At 52.0% G+C, this 20,375-nt stretch overlaps 1 protein-coding gene across 3 annotated transcripts; it reads right to left on the reverse strand.

Annotated features, from left to right (window-relative positions):
* Positions 1–207: 207 nt before the first annotated feature.
* Positions 208–17,677, reverse strand: MTCH1 (mitochondrial carrier 1). 3 transcript variants are annotated; one of them, XM_002746493.5, is made up of 12 exons: positions 17,331–17,677; positions 13,427–13,511; positions 10,573–10,679; positions 10,145–10,222; positions 9,696–9,753; positions 9,275–9,326; positions 7,702–7,761; positions 4,838–4,931; positions 2,640–2,687; positions 2,399–2,466; positions 2,060–2,135; positions 208–1,019 (listed from the first exon to the last, which is right to left on the reverse strand). In XM_002746493.5, exons 1-12 carry the CDS (start codon positions 17,649–17,651, stop codon positions 948–950), a joined length of 1,119 nt encoding a protein of 372 aa, XP_002746539.1. In that variant the 5' UTR covers positions 17,652–17,677; the 3' UTR covers positions 208–947. The 3 variants fall into 3 exon arrangements, 2 of the variants coding, with proteins under 2 accessions (XP_002746539.1, XP_002746538.1); XM_002746492.5 differs by having other exon boundaries at positions 4,787–4,931; XR_013534197.1 differs by lacking the exons at positions 208–1,019; positions 2,060–2,135; positions 2,399–2,466; positions 2,640–2,687 and adding an exon at positions 3,317–3,969 and having other exon boundaries at positions 4,026–4,931.
* Positions 17,678–20,375: the final 2,698 nt, after the last annotated feature.

A 20,375-nucleotide genomic window follows, 5' to 3' on the forward strand; every position in this document is an offset into this window, starting at 1 on the left:
GAAACTGGCACCCCAGCCTCATCACCCAGTGTCTCCCCAGGGACTGAGCTACAACAAGCTCTAGCACTTACATCTCTAACCTGGCAGCCCCCTGCCCTGCCTCTTTACAGCCCCTTCTCCCACCTTCTCCCACCAACCGGAAGGACTCAAGACAGACTCTACAGGCAGATTTTTAAGCTTACAAAAATAAGAGACTACCCACAAAACTCCAAATCACCACCAATACATTTATTTGTGGGAGATGGGTCAGATCTTACTATGAACTTTAAAACTGGATAAGACTAGAGACACTGATCTGCCCAACCTCTGGGAATTCACAACTGCACAGGTAACCAGATCCTGTGCGCGAGGCATCACCATTCAATAGATGAGCATTAGATGAGGACACATTGAGTAGTCACATGATTTCCCATTCAGAGGCAGGTGCTGCCCTCATATCATTAGTGTTGAGAAAAACGCAGGCAGAGCCTTAGCATAGGCCTAGACATGATGGTGGCCATGTGCCAGGAGATCCGCCCTATTTACAAAGCAGCAGAATGATGCTCCCAGCTGAGCTGCAGGATGGGTGCTGGGCTGACTGGAGGGGTAGACGGGGTGGGGTCTGACCCCATTAGCCTTTCCCCATCCAACCTGGGTCCCCACAAGCCATTCTCCGGCCCTCTACATAAGACAGACTCAGCAAATCTGGGAGGTATGGGGAGTCTGCCAACTCCCCACCTCGCCCCACCTTCCCCAGGTCTGGCAGGTGACCCAATCCACTGGGTGCAGCCCCACCCCCACCCAACCCCACATCTGGACAGACACATGGCAAATATGGAAACTGAAGCCCGGCTGGGCTGGAGCACATCTGGTTGTTGCTGGGTTGGAGTCGTCTTGCAGGTGTCCTAAGATGGTCAGGCCTCACCCACCATGGCCAGGTTGAGACCGTGTTTTTTAGATGATTCAGGTTACTCCAGGGCAAAGCATGATCCTGATGACACTCGGCGGAAAAGCAGGCTGGAGCCTCGGAAAAGCTGGCCCTGGACCAGAGGGAAAAGCAAGGTGAGTGAGGAGGCCACAGTTCCTCAGCCCTCCTAGAGGAAGGCCAGTGTCAGGCAAAGAACGGTCCAGGAACTCAAAGACCCAGGCTTGGGAGTGGAGGGCCTGGGCCTGTATCCCTGGAGGGCAGAATCTACCTGTGCTGAAGCAGGAGGGAGTGACTCATTTCCTGCCCAGGGGTGTCTTTGGGGCTACTAAGTAGGAGAGCCCTAGGGAGGAGGCTCATTGCCCCTCTTGCTTCAGAGCCCAAGTGGTCTCTTTCAATGCCCATGGGAAGGATGCGACACACTTACACTGACCAGGGTCACTGGGAAGAACTGTGGCTCTCCTCCCTGCTTCCCTCCCATCTTCCTCTTCTCGGCCTTGAGGCCAGTCAGCACTCGGCTCCCTACAGGCTATTGCCCCGTTTCACTGTGGGACAAACCAAGGCCAGGAAAAGGAAAGGTTCTGCCCTTGGCCAGAGCCTGGACCCCTGACTGCTGGACCCAAGAGCTCCAGCACAGAACACAAGAACCCAAGGCGGGTACTGCTGCCAGGTCCCCACGTGGCCCAGCTCCACCCACAGGCTCTCCTGAGCCCAGGAATGTCCTGTAGGAGGGAGGAGTCGGTCTCCAATGCCAGCCACCCTTACAACCCAGGAACTCAGCTGAACTGGTCACAGATCTCGAATTTTCAACCCACGGTACTTGACGTATAAGCAGTTCCTGGGCTTTCCCACCTGCAACCTGGGCCAGAGTTCCCATATTCTTATCCTAAGAGTCTTGAAGACTCAAAGCATAAAAGGTCTTGTCTGATGTATAATCTTAAAATAAATCCGCACTTAGCCAACCTCAAATCCTTTCTGAAATTGGGTAAGATGAAAATTTAATTTAAATGCCTTATATATACTAAGTGTCTCCTCACAGCATTGGGTTCCATGAAACCACATATCTTTCCATGCCATGAAGCATCCACAAAACCATTTCAGCTGAAGGATGTGGCAAACAACAGGAAAGGCCTCCTCCGTCCAGTACTTGCTCACCTGCACGCTCAGGTACTTCCAGCAGTGAATCCAGGATTTGAACACCGGGGAGTAAGGTGGGAGCCCAGCCTGCAGCCTGCCCAGGAAGGAGAGTGTAGATGCAGAGAACAGTGGGAAGACAGCCAGCCAAGGGAAAGGTGCTTCAAGAAGGAATGACTTCAAGCTGCCACCCGTCCGCACCCTGACACCACAGTTCACCCCACAGGGTGCTGGGAAGTCCCAGCGGAAGCCAGGGTGCCTGGCGGGCCGAGCCTACACACAGGTGGGAGGGGGCAGTGCTAGAAGGTCTCCCCTACCCCACAGCCTTGTTGAGTGGCAAGTAGGGAGGCGCACACCTACCCGCAGTTGTTCACAGCCATGAGGTCGCCGACTAGCAGGAAGGGGTAGGTCAGCATGCTCACTGCGATCTGAAACCCAGAGAGGCCTGAGTGCCAGTGGCCCACCCTGGCCCGGGAAGCAGGGACACGCCACCTTAACACCCTGTACCAAGACCTGCCTCTAGCCATTACCAGGGTTGGCCTCCTAGGCCCTAGTTGGGTCCACAAGGCAGTGGGAAGGAAGGGCAGCTGGCTCGACTTACCCCCATCACGAACTTGGTATAGCTCCGGATAGCCAGGGCCTGGCTGAACTGAGGAGACAGAAAGGAAGAGCGGTTTGTCACAGGCACCTCAGGACACAGACTGCAGCTCACATGCCTTCAACCCCACCCTCTGCGCTCAGCTCCTCACGAGCACGCTGCACACGCCACTGTTCCTGTCCAGCCTCGGGGGCAGAAGCAGGGTAAGTGGACTGAAGGGAGTCCCGAGAAGGAGACCAGGTAAGTGGATCAGCTGCCACTGCCTGTGCAACCCCACTGGACTGTGAGCCTCAAGGGCTAGGCCTGGGCCTGCCTGATCAATATCCAGGGCTTGGCACACAGTTGGTGCTAAGACAGACATGCACCCTGACACCCAGAGATGAATCCTGGCCCATGGGGTGAGGCGAGGGCAACTCCAGGCTTACTGCCACCTCAACCTCAGCAAGCTTTTCCCGCTTCAGACCCCAACGCCTCCAATTCTGCTTTGCTGAAGCAAACAGCTCCTAGTGAGGAAAGGAGACGTCCTCACCCTCAGCTTCCTGTGGAGCGGCCATCCCACCAGACCCATGTCCTGGGGCCTTGGCAGAGATTTGCTCAGATGTTTGCCTGAGTGGCTTTGACAAGCCAGGCAGCCTCATCTTGGCCTTTAAGCCACACACAGAAAAACACTCAAAAAATGCTTTCTTTTTTTTTTTTTAAAGTCGGGGTTTCACCATGTTGGTCAGGCTGGTCTTGAACTCCCGACCTCAGGTGATCTGCCCGCCTTGGCCTCCAAAGTGCTTGGATTACAAGCATGCGCCACCACGCCCGGCCTCAAAAAACACTTTCGACAATCTGTTGACTGCTGTTGTTGATAATGTAAGCGCAGCAGCCCACCTGCTGTGGTCACAGCTGCCCACCTAGACCAGGAACCACTGAGTTGTGTAATCCCTGTTTCCCGACACCCTGGCTCTGTATGTGACAGCAGCAGCTCATCCACCCACAAGGCCCCGAGAAGGGGCAGAACTGCAGGAATGTGCCACTTCAATTGCAGATGGGGTGGGTCTCTATGGAGCCACTTTAAATTTGCTGACATTGAAAGGCCAGTTAAGACTCACCTGCCCAGGTCAAGTAACCAGACTCCCTGCAAGCAGAGGCTCCCATCTGGGATGGGGACTCCTCACCACACAGAACAACATGTGCCAGACACACACACATGGAACATGACCCACTTCCCACCCAGGTGATTCTGGCAGACAGGTCCCCACACCCTCCCCTAGCCTCCTGGGCATGGCAATCCCCACTGTGAGAAGGTCTGGATACCACAATCCCCAGCCACTGCTGCTCCCCCTACCTCTTATCTTGGTTCAGGCAGAACCAGTCAACCCCAGCCACTGCTGCTCCCTCTACCTCTTATCTTGGTTCAGGCAGAACCAGTCAACCCCTCAGGCACCTGGACAGCCTTCTTCAACAAGTGCCGTGTAGAAGGACCAGGCCTTCCTATGCTTGACCTGACCTGCTGAGAGGTCTATGTGTACTAGGCTGTGTAGACCATAGCTAACAAAATAGGATGGTGAGCCTGGACTGCATACTTCCTAGGAGGAACGCACCCTACCCTTGGCCTGGCCAGGGACCTAATTTCAGCCCTGTCAGTTCCAGCTGAGTGACTGTGGAGAGCCCAGAGTCTCTCCAGAAATTGTGATCTCTGGGTCTCAATTTCTGCATTGGTAAACGGAACATTATACCTGCCCTGTTCTCTTCACAACTAGGACGCCGTCAGATCAAAGGCTATAGTGTTCACAAAAGGGTTTTGAAAAGCAAGACATGACGCAAAGGTCAAAGGGTGATCACTACTGGCTGGTCTATCTCCTGACTTCCTGAGCTCTAGTTGGGTCACGACCTCAGAGCAGCCTTAGATAATAAGCTGGGGTCTGCTTTTAAGGCTTCCCAGGGACAAGCATTCCGTTAATTCCTCCCAGGTCTGGATAATAATCTGGAATCTTGCCTCTCCAGGCCATTCTCCCCTTAGAATAAGCTGACTCCAGGGGCAATGAGAGGTCCTCTCTCGCCCTACGGGCCTGATGCTCAGAATCCCAGAATCCTCAAGTTTGCCCCAGACCCTGGGCATCAGCAGTACACGGAAAGAAGGACAAGTCCTTGTTCCAACCAACCTGGGAACCTGGATTCTGGTCGTTTCCCAGCCCCCCTGGGGTGTCACTCACGCTGTCATCCACCAGGTAGGCATTGATGAAGTGGGCCAGCAGGTTACAGCCCCACAAGAAAACCACATCGCCCAGGAGGTGAGGGATTAATCCACTAAAAAACAAGGTAAGCAGAGATGAGCAGGAGAGGGAGAGGAACAGTTCCTGGGGGCTCCACACCCAGGAAACAGGCAGGGATGTTCCAAGTTCAAAATCTCAGCATATCCAATGGCATAGCCTCAGAAAGCAAGCCTGCAGGGGCCAGCAGTTATGCACACTGGGAAGGTAGTGCTCCTTTTCCCATGGGGAGGTGTTATGTGCCGCTTTGGATGCCAAAAATTAGTTAAGGGTCTCAAGCAGTTTCAGATGTGAATACTGCCAAATCTGGAATTTTCAAATGCAGGTTATAAGAGTGCCTACGTGTTGTAATTTTCTCCTGGCCTCTTTACCTAACCAACTCTCAGAAAACACACTGCTCAATGAATCTGTTCTCTTCACCCCTGAAAATATTCTATCAAAAAGATTATATGCAAGCATTTACAAGGAGGGCTAACTTTTTAAATGATGGCCTTTATAGGATTAACAGCTCTACAAACTGCTAAGGAAGGTTCCCAAGACGCAGCGCTGAGGGCAAAGGGCCAGTTTGAGGTCAGTGGATCCCACGTGCCTCTTGTGTTTCTAAATGTGTTTGCTTGTTTAGGTACGGAATGCCCGGGAGGATCCCCAGGAGATGGATGGCTGTCTCCTGGGAGGAGAAGTAGAATTATTGTTTTTGAATTTAAAATAAAAAATCTTACTATAAAATATAAACTCAAAAGAATATATGTAATACATCTATGGGAATATTAATAAAATGAACCTCTGTGAATGCAATTTCTAATCTTGTCATCCCTGCCTGTGCTCAGATTGACTACATGCTATATATAGCCTTTGGTGCTTTCTATGCACTGTAACAGGTATGCGTATCACCTGTCCCAAAATCACATGGGGAAAAAGGACCCTAAGAGTAGGCATCTGTTATGTGGGAATTCTATTCACACACCAGAAGAGAACTACACAGTGTGAGAAGTGCCAGAGGTGGTGAGGTGCAGTGTTTTAAGATGGGTGGCTGTTTCTGCAGGGCAGCCATCAGCTGGGGCCCAGTGGCTGCTCCTTCAACAGGTTACATGGTCTCTGAGGGCTCCAGACGCCCTGCACTTCGTCACCTCACATCCAACTTACTTCACCTATAAAGAAAGTGCATACTGAAAAGACTATGTTCAGAACGAATAAAGCACAGACAGAACCCAGAAGCCACGCTGAGTTGATTTTTGATTTGCCTTAAGGTCTAGGCAGTGACATCCATGCTGATAGGTATGTGACAGGTACATGTGCAAATATATGTGTGTATAAATACTTATACATACATATGTGTGTGTGTATGAATATAAATCAGAGTTTAGCAACCTTGACACTATTGACATTTCAGGCTGAAGAATTTTTTTTTTCTTCCCCTAAGAGACAGGGTGTCAGTCTGTCACCCAGGCTGGAGTGCTGTGGTGCAATCATCACTCACTGCAGTCTCCTGGGCTCAAGCCATCCTCCCACCTCAGGCTCCTGGGGAGCTAGGACAACAGGTGCGTGCCACCACACCCAGCTAATTTTTTAAAACATTTTTGTAGAGACAGAAGTCTCACTATGTTGCTCAGGCTGGTCTTGAACTCCTGGCCTCAACTAATCCTCCCGCCTTGGCCACCTGACAGCTGCAGAAACCACTGACTAATCCTGAGTAAGTGGGATAACAGATGCAAGCCACGACGCGTGGCTGAATGAATAAGCCTTTGCTGTGGGGCTGTCCTGTGTACTGCAGGATGTTTGGTGGCATCTCTGGCCTCTACCCACTAGATGCCAGTTGTGACAAACAAGATGCCTACAGATACTGCCAGTGTTCCCTCGGGAGCAAATTCACCTCCTGCTGAGAACCGTATATTTACATATTATATACGCATACATGCAGACATACCTACAGTCATTTCTTGGTTAAACCAGGGGCCATAAATAAAAAACATCTGGCAAACTGGAAAACCATGATATAAAAGACTTTTTAAAAATAATATGGAGCCTAGTATCTAGTATTTGTCAGGTACCTATCACCATGTATATCACTGCCTAGGCCTTAAAAAGGCAAATCAAAAAACAACTCATCAAGCCTGGCTTCTGGGTCCTGTCTGTGCTTTATTCTTTCTGATCAGTCTTTTCAGTATGTGCTTTCCTTAGAGGTGAAGAAAGCTGGAAGTGAAGTGCAGGGTGTCTGTGGCCCACAGAGACCAGGTGCCCTGCCAAAGGAGCAGGTCCTGGGCCCCACCCGATGGCTGCTCTACAGAGAGAACCACCCAGCAGGACAAGATTTTCTACTTTTCAAGAGACGCCAGAAGTGTGGATTTTTGTGCAAAGTATCTGAAATGTTAACATTAACAACTAATTTGTCAGAAAAGCAATGTCAAACAGAATCCATTGGCTGTAGTCAGCCTGTGAGCTTCCAGAGCTCCACCCTCAGTCCAATCAAGGTTTTCAGTCATGTTTTAGCAGTGGGGCCAAGGACTATGCAGTGACCTAGCTCATGAAGACCAGCCCCACACCCACTGCAGGAGGAGGCCCAGCAGGGCTGGTCGGTTCATCTCCCCCATGTGCTAGACACACAGTTCCACTTTTATGTGAGCCACGGCCTGAACAGGGCTATGCAGCTTGGACACGCTATGGAGCTCTAGAGAGCCAGTGCAGCCGGCAGGCTAGTGCAGGGCTATGTGGTTCATCCCAGGCCAGCAGCTGTGGTCTGAGAGGTTGAGGACACACCTGTTAGTAGAGCCATGCCCATGGCCAGTTATGGGGTGTATAAACTCACGTACACAAAGAATCCCAGCAGCCCTTCCTCCTTGAAAATCTTCCCAATGGAGCTCAGCACACCACTGTGAACAAGGCAAGATAGAGACACTGGGTCATGCAGCCACCTACCAGAAGCCCAGCCCTTGGTGTGGGGCTGAGCCCACCAACTCTGCTCAGATCCAGCCGGTCCTGGCGGGGATGAGGAGGACTATTACCAGGAGGAACCAAGTAGAAAGGCACAGAGAGAAAGGCACAGAGAGTGCTTGTTCGGGGTGAGGAGGCGTTGACACAGTTCACGGAGACTGAGGAAGCCCAACCTCCCCTGGGGGCAGCCCACTAGCAGCGCTCTACTGTGTTTTCTGTGAGATGGGAGTTTAGGAATGCGTCTCCTGACGTGGGCCACTGCTGCAGAGGTGGCAGGCCCCTCTTACCTGGCCCTCACACTTATCTGGTTAAACAACCCTCCAGCAGAGGAGCCGGTAGGCCCGCCCAAGACAGTAAGAGTAGGAGGGGGTGATGAGCAGAGAGAATCACTTTCCCAGTGGGCAGGGAAGGATTACAGGGCCCTCCAGGAGGAGGCACTGGAACCAGCCTAGGAGACATCTGGCACTCCCCAGCAGGAAGCAGGGACTCATGCCTGGCCGCTGCACCTGTTAGAGATGAGAGGACAGGCTGTGGGGTCTTAGGTATGAAGTGCCAAGAAAGCTCGATAACAACCTTGGTGACCTGTGGCTGGACACGTCAACTGGCTTGTCCTGAATGGAGGCTGTGCAGAGCCCAGGGGGAAGGGGCAACCTAACAGAGGAAGCCAGTGGAAGGCAAAGCCCTGGGGAGCCCTGGTCCCAGGTCATCCCAGCCCAGCCAAGCCCAGCCCCAGCACTCACAACAGCCAGATTATACCCTCCTGGTCCCAACTACCAACCTCATACTTCAGTCTAAGGGAATAGGCCAATTTCCCATTAATGACCCCAGTGAGGCACCATGGCAGCTGAGCTTGCTGGGGTGGTGGCCTCACAGGACAGCTGCCAAAAACACTGACCCCAGGAAATAAGAATCTTAGAAAGAGAGGGCAACCCAGGTGTGTCCTTCTGCCACATGCCTCTGTGTCAACACATGCCCCTGGCACCTGCCCAGGGCTGCATGCAGATCTAGGTGAGGGTCTGGTATACAGCTGAAGGGATGAGCCCTAAGCCCATGGGGTAGACGGCTTCTTCATAGAGGATAAAAAGAGTTATCAGCTGGAAAAATCATTAGAGCATTACCTTGGGGGTCCAGGAGGAGACCTCAGCTCAGCCCTAAGTGGCAGAATCAGCTCTGGTGCCAGAAATCCTAATCCAAGCTGACTCCGATCCCACTCACCCCTCTGCAAAGGCATCTAGGCTCATCTAGGGCTGCCCTTGATAAGAGATGGGGAAGAGAAAATACCCCTGGACAGACTATGGAAGCTACTGCTGCATTCCTCAGAAGGCAGGCAGCAGGCCGAGCTCACATGGGACTAGGGCAGAAAGGGTGCAGCAACCAATCCCAGCACGGCCTGCCCTGGCGGACTCTGAGAGGGTAACAGGGGCCACTCTGCCAGTCCCAAGAGTTACCCACCTGTACTTGGCCTCCCGTCCCACAAACTGGACCATGCAGCGCATTGAGATGACTGAGGAAAAAGAAAACACACGGGTGACATAGTGGGCCAAACCTCATGACACCCCAGCCACCGGTGCCGGGTGCAGAGTGGCCACTGAACAACGTGCCTATTGAGAGAGGAGAAGAGGAAGAGGGTTTCTGGGATTCCCTGTCACACGCCATGACCGCAGGGTCCCATTTCTTCTGCCTGGGAAGAGCTCCACCTCTCTTCAGAAAGAATTCCAACCTCTCCTCAGTGGGGTGGGTTCCAGTAGAATACCCCTACCCACTACCACTTCCCAACTGGTCTACGACTATTTCCAGTCCACAAGGAGGTACCCCTTACCCCATGCCCCCACCCCGGCTTAGATACGGTCTCATGGGAAGGTGGGCAGCTTACCATGCAGGGGGTGGGCCAACATGCGGGACACGCACTGCATCATCATCTCATAGGAGGTCTGGAAGAGAGCATGGGGTGGAGACTCGCCACCCTTGGCCTGTCTCTGGAACTGGCCCTCGAGGGGAGCTACAAGTGCTTACGAGGGAGAAGCCTGTCCCATGGACTGCACAGGGGGTCAGTCTGCCAAGGATGGCTCCACCTGTTGCCCACTTGCCAGTTCCCCACCCAGGAGTGCTGCCTGGTCCCAGGCTAGGCCCAACAATGGCTGAGAAGGCTTTCTGGGGCTCCCCGTGCATCCAGGCCAGGGCTCCTTCCCACATCACCTCACCCATGCATGCATGAGAACACAACTCAACTCAGTGACTCATCAATGACCCGCCCAACTCGGGGGTGAGAAACCATCAGGCTCCCCTCCATGCGCCTCTCCCTCTCCGACGCTCCATACCCACCTCCTTCACAACTTTCTTCAGAGAAGTCTTCATGTCATCCTTGTTGGAAACCTGCTCGATCTCATCTGGAGGGAAAACCTGAAACAAACAGAGAGGGGCCAAGAAGCAAGTTCAGCGACGCCTCTTCCACGGAACTCTTCAGGGACTCGGGCGGCAGGAATCAGCTCCGAGTATTTCCTCTGCAGTGTCTACTGGCTGGGCCTGCCTCGGGGAACCTCCAGGTCTGGAGCCTCGGGGAAAAAGAAAGCTACTATCTGGTGTCACAACTGTGGGAAAGTAGAACTATGGTGTGGGAGCTCTCCCACGGGGCTGGAGGGAAGCCCCCAACAGTCTGGGAAAGAGGCAGGACCTGGGTAACTGGCTGCTGCGGGGTGGCTGGGAGCATGAGGAAACCTTGGGCCACTGTTCCTGGCTTTCCGCCGGCTCACCTTCTTCATGCTACCCCGGGTCACAGTGGAGAGAGCGTTGGACATCAGCCGGGGGCTCAGGCCTCGGAACAGCCCTATCTTACCATCCACTTGCACAATGTACTTGGCTATAAGAAAACAGAGGAGGTAAAGGAGTCACACCCAGGTCAGGGCCACCCACTCCTGGGTCACACACACCCAGACCAGGCTCAGCTTGTCCTTCAGGTAACTGCTGACTATAGGTTCATATCTTTTCTTGCTTGTTTTTTTTTTTTTTTTTTTTTTTTTTTTTGCTTTAAAAACTCTACTTGACAAACTCAGCTGTGATTTCTCAGCTTAAATGCTGCAACACAGAAAATAATTCTGTTTGTTAAAAATTAAGTTTTCCTTGAGGAAAAGAAAATAGGAAAGACAGAGAAAGTAGGCACAGGGAATGATGAAGTTTGCAGCCTAAAGGAGGGAAGAAGGCAAAGGCGGGGCTCCCGGGAGACAGTCTCCACCCTGCTACTGTGCCACACCCAGGATTCCACCTGGCACCTTTGGTATTTATCAGTCAAGGGAAAAACAAGTCTATAGAGAAGTAACTAAAACAGAAGCACCAATGAACAATTCCATAGAATAAACTTACACGTGAGGGACGCTGGGCCCTACCCGGGTGAGTTGGTGTTTTCTTCACTAGGGTCTCTCTTTCTACCGATACCTTTCATGACGTTTCATTGTTTTCTATCAACATTTTGAACATGTTTTAAATGGAAGGGTGGGTGTTTTTATAAACCTGTGCATCTGGAAGTGAGCAGAACATTCTCTCAGACAGCATGCTCTCTCTTTTAGACCCATGACTTTAGCTCTCTGGCACCGCACAGAGGCAGGAAGAAGCAAATATGCCTTCTGCTCCTCCGAGATGTCTGCCAGCCCAGCAAGTCAGTGTCACAGCTGGCATGGACTTTTCACGAGGCTGAGAACACCTGTTACCTGTTCATGTGATCTCCTGAGATGGGCGTGGGCTGGAAAGGGAGGCAGAGGAGGGAAGGGGATGCTGGGGGACTTGGCAAGGAGCCCTCCTTCAGAGTGAACAGGCAGAAGGAAAACTTGCCTTGGGGGAGGGTGGACCTAGTGAGGAGAGGGCGCCTCAGGACCCCTGCGTGTGATCTACCCTCTTCCATCGGATCTGCCCACCAGTGAAAACAAAAGAATAAGGACCTTCATTTCTCCCCACTTCTGAGAGGACTGAGGAAGAAGTGAGAGGAGGAAGGCGTGCTGAAATGCCTGCAGGGGCCTCTGTGCCCAAGGCCTCGGGCTGGCCAGGGTCTCCCTCATTCCGGGTCTTTCGGCAGTTCGGGAAACCCTCTGGGAAGTTCCTTCTTCTCCACCAGAGAATGTCACGACAGCTGCGGTACTTTCAGCCAAGACATGTAGAGGGGCAGAGGCTGTTCACGCTGTACCAGAGAGGCAGATGGCGGCCCCTCCCTGACTCCAGAGCAGGTCTGGTGTCTGGATGCCCAGTGAACACCTGCTCACACCTAGACTGAAGCTCCATTTATATAAACAAGGCTGGGGCATGCCTCAGAACTCTGCTCATCCTCACAAGAGGCAGTAAGATGGGGGTCAAGTCCCCTCCGCTCTGAGTCCTTTTGGGATGGCTGTGTCACATGAATAGAGATGACTGGGCTCTAACCTTGCCTCTCAGGGCACAGCATGTGCAACCAGATCCAGAGGAAGCGCCACGCAGGGCCGCAGCCCTCCGCCCCGGCTGCCTTACCTCTGTGTACCGCTTCACTGCGCAGTGATCGGGGGCCTTCCTACTTCTGTCATTCCTCCTCTACTACGCTTACAATTTTTAAGTAAAAACAACACAAACACATTTCCTCACAAGATGACACATTCCGCCTGGCCCTAGGCTTTGCACTCAACAACACAGGGACAAAACTGGAAGAGAAATATGACACCCGATTCTGCTAACAGCATGTGAAGTGGAAAATGTAACACAGAGGCCAAGCCCTGAGTTACTCAGCAGAAAGAAAGATTCTGGAGAACATTCTAGAGAACCAAACAGGTAAGAGCAGAGGTGCAGGGAACTCGAGAGGATTCGCCTGGAATGGAACTCCGGCTGTGAACATGGAGAGAAAAGGCACATCTAAAGAAGGCACTCATCACGATCGTCTGGCGAGGGTGGGGACTGGGAAAGGGACAGTGAGGGTGAACATGAGAAGGCCCTGGCCAGCTGGCACCTGTGGGCCGGGCAGCAGAGGCAGCAAGGTGGGCTTCTTGGTGACTGACAGGAAGCTTCTTGGGAGTGTAAAGGAAGGCCTGGGCAGGAAAAGTTGACCTTGCTTTGCAGACAAGGGGTGCAGCCAGGCCAGAGTAGGTAAGTGGCCCTCCCAAGCTCATACAGCTCACAGAAGTGAAGCTGCAATTCACTGCACACCATTCTGTAACCAACAGATGGAGACACCAGAGTGAGTGAGCACTACGCTGTGTGCGGAACACAGGGGAAACAAGACACCCAGGTGGGATGAAAGAAAAGAACTCAGAGGAGCCCCACAGGCCTCCTCCTGGAGTAGCAGGGCCAGCCTACTCACAAGGCAAAAGGAAATCACCCCATGCCTGTTCAGGGCAGCAGAGATAACAGGGACCGGTGTCCTAGACTGGCCCCTCTGTCAGGCACCCGTGTCTGTCCCCTCCTGCTGTCTGGGCTGGCAGCTGGCAGCTACAGGCAGAGGAGCTGGACCAAAGCTGTGTGGTTCACCTGCTCCCACCCCGACACCATGCCCTCTCTGTCCAAGCTTAGATCCCCTCCCTGTGCCAGCTCAACTCCGTGTGCCATGAGGCCTCTTTTCTGTTGGTGTGGGTTGTCCTGCTCGGGAGGCACACTCACCGTAGGTGAAGAAGCTTGGCAGATAGAGGACCTTCCTCCCCAGCACATTGGTCCCAAGGGTGGGGGGCATCGGCTCATGACCCACCTTCAGAATTAACAAAGACAAAGGGACTATCAGAGTCTACTGGTGATTCAGCCTCACTACCTCTCCTCAGCCTCCTGTCCACTTTGCCTAACTCTTCTCCCACAAATTCTAATGTGGTTCCTGTTCCTGTTTTCCCCATCAAAACATACCAGAAAGCTCATCAGTGTCTCTAACCATCAGCAGTACGTAATCTCCCAATGAACAGAAATGCCTGGTCCCAGATACTACCCCAACCACAATCCAAGTCACACCCACACCCCAACATTCTTACATTCAAATCCCAGCTATTCCCAGCAGAGAAACGCCATCTGTATGTCCTTCAAACCCCACTGTTATCTCAGAATAAATCTCAGTTATTCTCGTCTCCAGATGAAAAACTTCATTCCAACCTCAATTCCAAATGTGGCAATAAGAAAACATCATACGCAAGCTTCAGACAGGTCAACCATTAAGTCATCTATTCCAAAGCGTACCCCAAACTCAAATTTCTTAACAAATCTACTGCAGACACCTCCATGTCTATTCCTCCCATTCCCAGGCTTAGCAAACTGTTTCCTCAAGTTCCAGCTGCTTCTCAGATATACCCTCTGCTGCATTCTCATCTCAATCACCCTACATCCCTGTGACAAAATGACCTGCTTGTTTCTGTATGGCTTTGATAGTTCTTGCTGTACAGATGCTCTGCATTATCTGAAATATTTATTAAACTCTTAGGTGGGTAAAGGACCATCCATATCCACGTGAGGAGCAGGAAGTCTCTGTCAAGGAGTGAGAGCCCCTGCTGCCAGGCAGGAGGCAAGGTGTCAAGGAGACCAGCACCTAGGTAGGGAGAGAGAAGGCCCCTTCCTCCCTTGGCAGGGATCAGGATACCAGCCCTGTGCCCTCTAAGCAGACCAGCCAGTCCCATGGACCAGAGAGATTCCTCTGAGATGCAGAAGAGGATTTGGCCTGCAGCTGTGGGAGGTGGTGGCAGGTTAGAAAGCTCTACTTCGGAAACTGGATAAGGTATGCTTCCAGCGCATTTTGGGATCAACTTCCTGTCCCCTTTTGCCTTTATCAAGCAAGTGCTTTTGAAAGCTCAGGCCATCTCCTGTGGATGTGATTCTGAGAGGCCTAACAAATTAATTACTGTAACCTGAAAATCTCCATGATGGGGACTGTCTTTAGAAGAAAAACATTTTGATCCAGTGGAGCCAAAGGAGGAAAGGGATGGGTCAGCTGACCCAGGCAGCAAGTCCTTCCCTTCTAGACCTTTCTCTTCTGGGTTAAAAGCTCCAAGGTTCTGAGCTAAGCTTGTCTTGATCTTTGTTCTCTTAAATACAGGTGGCATTCCTTTAAACCTCCACTCCAAGTCACCACCACTGCTCTCTTCCTGGCCTTACCCAGTTTAGTCACTACAATTTGGGAATCCCACTGATCCCCATTTCACCCTTAAATCTGTGTGGTTATCTCATATCCCCGTGGCTCCTAAACCTGTTGAATCTATTTTCTTAACTTCCATTGGGTTATCACAGGCACACTGGCTGTATCTCATCCCCATTCCTCTCACCTTCAAGTTTTGATGACTTGTTCCCAAATCACTAAACCCAATTTCATCATCCAATCTGTTAATCCAGTCCTAACTACAGCAAATGCAGTGGCCCTATGTCAGATACCAGCAGGGACTGTCTGTCATCTTAAAATCTCCAACTCCCAAGCCTGCCACCCACATGCCCTGATCTAAGGCCCTGCATTCTTATGTACTCAATCTAGACAACCCCGAATCGGTCACTCCACTCCTGCCAGCCCCACTCCCAGTCATCTGCCTTTTTCAAGATATTACTCTGATTCCCAAGCAACACCCATTGAAGTTCTTATCCTGATATATGTTACACTCAACAGTGGCTGGGTTCAAATCAGACAGGCACCTCTGGGGCTTCAAAGGGGTTCATCCATCCTTACCTGCCCACCATCTAGTTCTTCTCACGCTTTGGTGTCCTTCATACCCCCATTCCCTTCCCCAACCACCCTTATTTCAAAGTTCTTTCAAACCAGATCTGCCATGGTCCAAATGATGAAGCCACCTCTTCGTTTCCTTCACATTGAGCCCTTGTGCTCCAGCATCCTTCACTCCACAGACGCTCCCACCTGTACCTTAAAATCCTAGCCCTCATTCAGTCTCATTCCATCAGCTTCCAGAACCCTCACTTCTCAGGTCCCACCAGTTCAACTGCTATAAATACAATCTTAACCCTATAAGTAAGACAGCCCTCACCCCCAAATCACAACCAAATGCCAGTCTTGGTCTCTGCCCTCCCCCATCAGCAATTTTCAAATCTGTCACAATTAGGGTCTAATTAGGCACCTTGATGGCCCGGACTGAATCTCCTCATTCTTTGTCATATTCCTGGTCACACCCACAAATCTATTCCCATTCCTCGGATCCCAGATTTCAATTACTCTCATTCTCAAGGCCTTCTCATTCCAATTGTATTTTGCATTCTCTCAGTTCAATTATAAAGATGGTAAAATAGGACACCCACCTGCCTCAACTCAAATCTTGGATGGGTCTCCACTTCCATTTTTACCTTCCTCCCCCCACCCTTCTTAACTGGAAAATTCTGGCCCAATGACCCCCAACAAAACTGTACCCATCCCAGCCACACCCACCTAATTCTCACACCTCCATACCCCCTTAATTCCAGCTCACTCTCTCTTCCTCCCAAGCAGCACACTTCATCTGTACCGCATTGCCGGCCACCACCATATCTGCCAAGTGCCCGTGCATTCCTCCGTTCCAGAGACTTCCCTACCTCGATCTCAATTCCTGGAAGTCCTTACCTATCCTGCCACCTATGTCTCCACTGTCTCTTCTGCCCAATTTCAATACTCGCATGCCCCTTCTCCTCATCCGCCCAGATACAAGCACTGATTCCTATCTCTGATCCCAACTGTGATTTCCATTTTCTCCTCCAAATGCGTCATCCCCTTCCCCCTAAAAGCCTCCTCCGAGCTCCCCTCTCTAGACAAATTGAGCCTCCCCTCCCCCAATGCCGGCCCTATCTGTTCCCCTCCCCCCATACGCGTCACCCTGTCCCCTCCTCCTACCAAATCTGTCGTAGCCATCAAATCCAGAGCCCCCATCTCCGGTAAACTGATAGCATTCCCCTGCTAAATGCTTTGCCTTTGCACTCTCCCACCAAATTAAATCACCATGAAACCCAAGACCTCCGTCCCCTCTGCCCACTCCCAGTCTGATGTCCTGCTTTACCTCCTAAATTTCTGGCCCTGGCACCCACTTTGTCCCCACCCCAAGACGCTTTAAATCCGTCTCTACCAAATGCAGATCCCCCGTTCCTCTCTGCCCCAAATATGTGCTCCTCACTCTGTAAACACCTTGCCTGGGCCTCCAACCTTCCTCCCTATCTCTTCACCCAAACTTCTCGCCCCTCCCCCAATTCTGTTGCTTCTTCCCTCATCCCAAATTCGTTCCCTTCCCTATCCCAAGTCCATCATCCCCACTCCTTTATCTCCCAAATACATCTTTCCAGCCCATCTCCCTCTCCTTGGCATCCCCCAACTCGCGAGTTCCTTGCACCCTCTCCCAAATCTGTTGCTCTAACCCCTTCCTCTCCTTTCTGCATCCTGAAACCCGGGACCCCTGCGTTCCCAACTCCCTCACGGCTTCCCTCCCCTCCCACCCACTTCGGCCCCCAACCTGCCGTCCCCGCCCCTCTCCCCAAATCTGTCGCCATTGACTCCCCGCCCCAATCCTTCAAATCCTGGCCTGTCACCTTCACGTCGGCCTCCCATTTCCCTACGGCGCCTCTGATCCCCCACCTGGATGAGCAGCTTCACGTAGAGCAGCGGATGGCTAAGCGCAGTCACGCCCGCGCCCAGTGCCACGAAAAGCGCCTCAGTGGTCGGGGCGTTGTCCCCAGACCCCAGGCCCCCCGATCCGCCGTCCATCCTGCGGGCCGAGGGCTGAGCCGCAGGCCGAGGGTGGCGCGGATGTGCGCGGTGCGCGGGCGGTGGATCGCGAGCTCGGGCCTCGACCCCCGCCGCCGCTCCGCCGCGAGCTCCGGCTCCAGCTCCAGCTCCCGCCATCCCCGCGGCACCGCCGCGAGCCCAGGGCGCCACTTCCGGGTCCGAGGCCCCCATGGCGCCCGGAGGCGAGGTCACTCCCCGTCACGTGATAGAGGCCACGCCCCTAATTGGCGTCAGGGGGCGGGGCCGGGGCGCACCACTCCAGACCGAGGGGGAGCTCGGGAGCTTGGCGCGGCTGGTGGGACGTGCTGGATGTGGCCCCCGGGACTTTTGGGGGCCTGGCAGGACTCTGGGCTGCCGGCCGGGGGTCATTGGTGACGGGCAGCCGGGGCCCCGGGCTCAGGAGTTGTGGCAGCTGCCACAAGCCGAGGCGCTCCCCCGGGAACCCCAGAGCGCGCGGGGGCGGGGTTCGGCGCCTCTGGCTGCCAGACGTCCCCAATATGGTCTGAGGCGCTTCCAAGCCCTCTCCCCGGCTTCGGGAGTTTTCTCCGCAGTTCTCGGCCCGCCCCTTTGCGGCCCAGATCCGAGTAGCCGCGGCCTGCGTGGAACTTTGCGCAAGCTGAACCTCCCGCTGCGGGACGAGCCGGGTGACCCGAGCCGAAGCCCCTCTGCGGTCCCAGCCTCTTTGTCCGACCCCTTTCATATCCCCTCTGCCAGGAATGCCCTACCCACCAGAGCAAATCCAGATGTCCCCTCAGCGACTGTGGGCACCTTCCCCAGCACGCCTTCCTTAGAGCCTGTGGTCGTAAAATTTATTTTGCTCTAAAGTATTTGAGTGTCTTCCTCTCTAGATCCTGAGGGTTTTAGTGAGTCCCTCAGTGTGAGCACTCACAGGCACTGCTAGGTGCTTGTAGTTGATTCTTAGTTAATAAAAGTGAATAATCACAACTAGACCTTAAATTGCAGGAACTATGTAACGGGCACTGTTTGAAGTGCTTTACAGGTGTTGATTCAAGTGTAATCCTCACAAGAACCCCGCGAGGAAGATAGGACAGCAAGTGCTCTGCTTCTATTTGTAAACGTGCCCTACCTGCAATAACACCTACAACAGAATCCCATCGCGAAAGTTTCTGTTTGAATGGATCCTAGAGTGTGCAGGGACACAGCAGTGGAAGACCTGGTCCCTTTGCCTGTACTTACCCTGAAGCCAGTTCATTGTGAGAAATTTCTTTAGACAAACACCTGCCTTCTGGTCACTTTTACTGCTAGTCTCGGTTTCCCAGTCTGTCCTTTCTGACTTCCTTCCTGCCCTACCCCTTAAAATGCTACTTCCCCTCTTGCCACTCCTGATAACGAACACTCTATGCACTTTCCACGTTCAAAGCCCTCACCTTGGCCTCCCTAACCCAGGCTTGTCCAAGTGAAATCATTTGCAAAGCCTCTTAACCCTTTCAACTTGCTATTTTTTCTCCCTCAAACATAACTTTCATCAGACCTCCCACCATCCTTCAGGAACACCTTAAATGACTTCCTTTTGCCTAGATTCTGATTTAGCTTTCTCAATAAGGACCTCAAAGTCAAGTGCCACACTAACTACCCAGAAGAGGCCAGAGGTTTTAGTTTGGAGTGGGGGTAGGGGAGGATGATTTACTCACACCTTCCTTCTGAAAGTTCCTCATAGGAACCTTTTCCTTCTCTAGACTTTTTGTCCCTATTTTTCTCCAGTTGTCTGTTTTTCCTTCTGAACTTGGCTGTTCACCGTTGAGCCTTTACTCTGCCTTACATGGTCACCTAACTTTGGGCCTATACTTATTTGGCGCTTTCAGACTGTAGTTCCATGTGAGGCACCAACTTTGTGTTGTCTTGCATTGTTTTGAATCTTCCACAGCCAAATGTAGGACTATGCATATAGCACATGCTAGGTAAAGTGTTTCTAAATGATCCAACAATTTCTCCAAGCAAAGAAAGTAAAGGAAAAACAGATCAGCTAAACCAGTTAGACTCCTAGGGTACCAAGCAGAAGCAAATGTAAAACTGCACGATAGCTGTATTTGTACAACCCAGGGCTCACAGAGACTCCAAGAGGATGAAAACGAGGATCCTCACAATAAAAAATGTACGAGCTACTCAAAGAAACATGCCATCAAGAGAGAGAATAGGCAAAACAGGAGGAACTTGAGATAATAGAACCATCTCAAAGAAAATTAAAAGGAAAAAAGTAGGTTTCAAATGAAGGCAAAGATAACAGGAAGCACTAGTAAAAAGAATAGAAAATTGTAAAGAAAAAAAAGGTGTATTTGAAAAGGAACCAAACAGAACATCTAGAAATGAAAAGTATACTCTCTGAAATGATTGAATTAAAGAAAATCTTCCTCAGTAGTCAAGCTACTGAGCAATCTGGCAATAAATCTTTAGAGCTATAAAGGAGTTAGCTCTGGCCAAGTGTGGTGGCTCATAACCATAATCCCAGCATTTTGGGAGGCCGAAGCAGGCAGATCACCTGAGGTCAGGCGTTCGAGACCAGCCTGGCCAATGTGGCAAAACCTCTGTCTTAATTAAAATACAAAAATTAGCTGGGCATGGTGGTGCACACCTGTAATGCCAGCTACTCCTGCCACGGGATGCTGAGGCAGGAGAATCAGTTGAACCCAGGAGGCAGAGGTTGCAGTGAACCGAGTTTGTGCCACTGCACTCCATCCTGGACCACAAGAGTGGAACTCCATCTCAAAAAAAAGTGGTTAGCTCTGGGCTGGGGTAGTGCCCCCCAACTTTGGTGCCACCACCCTCTGCACATGCCATCTCACAGTGCTGACCACACTGCACTATGACTGCCTGTTTTCTTGTCAGTCTCCCATGTTAGACTGTAAACTCTGACAGCCAGGACTATTCTATTCATGG

The sequence above is a fragment of the Callithrix jacchus genome, chromosome 4 (assembly GCF_049354715.1).
Source record: "Callithrix jacchus isolate 240 chromosome 4, calJac240_pri, whole genome shotgun sequence".
In the NCBI taxonomy this organism is placed as follows: domain Eukaryota; kingdom Metazoa; phylum Chordata; class Mammalia; order Primates; family Cebidae; genus Callithrix; species Callithrix jacchus.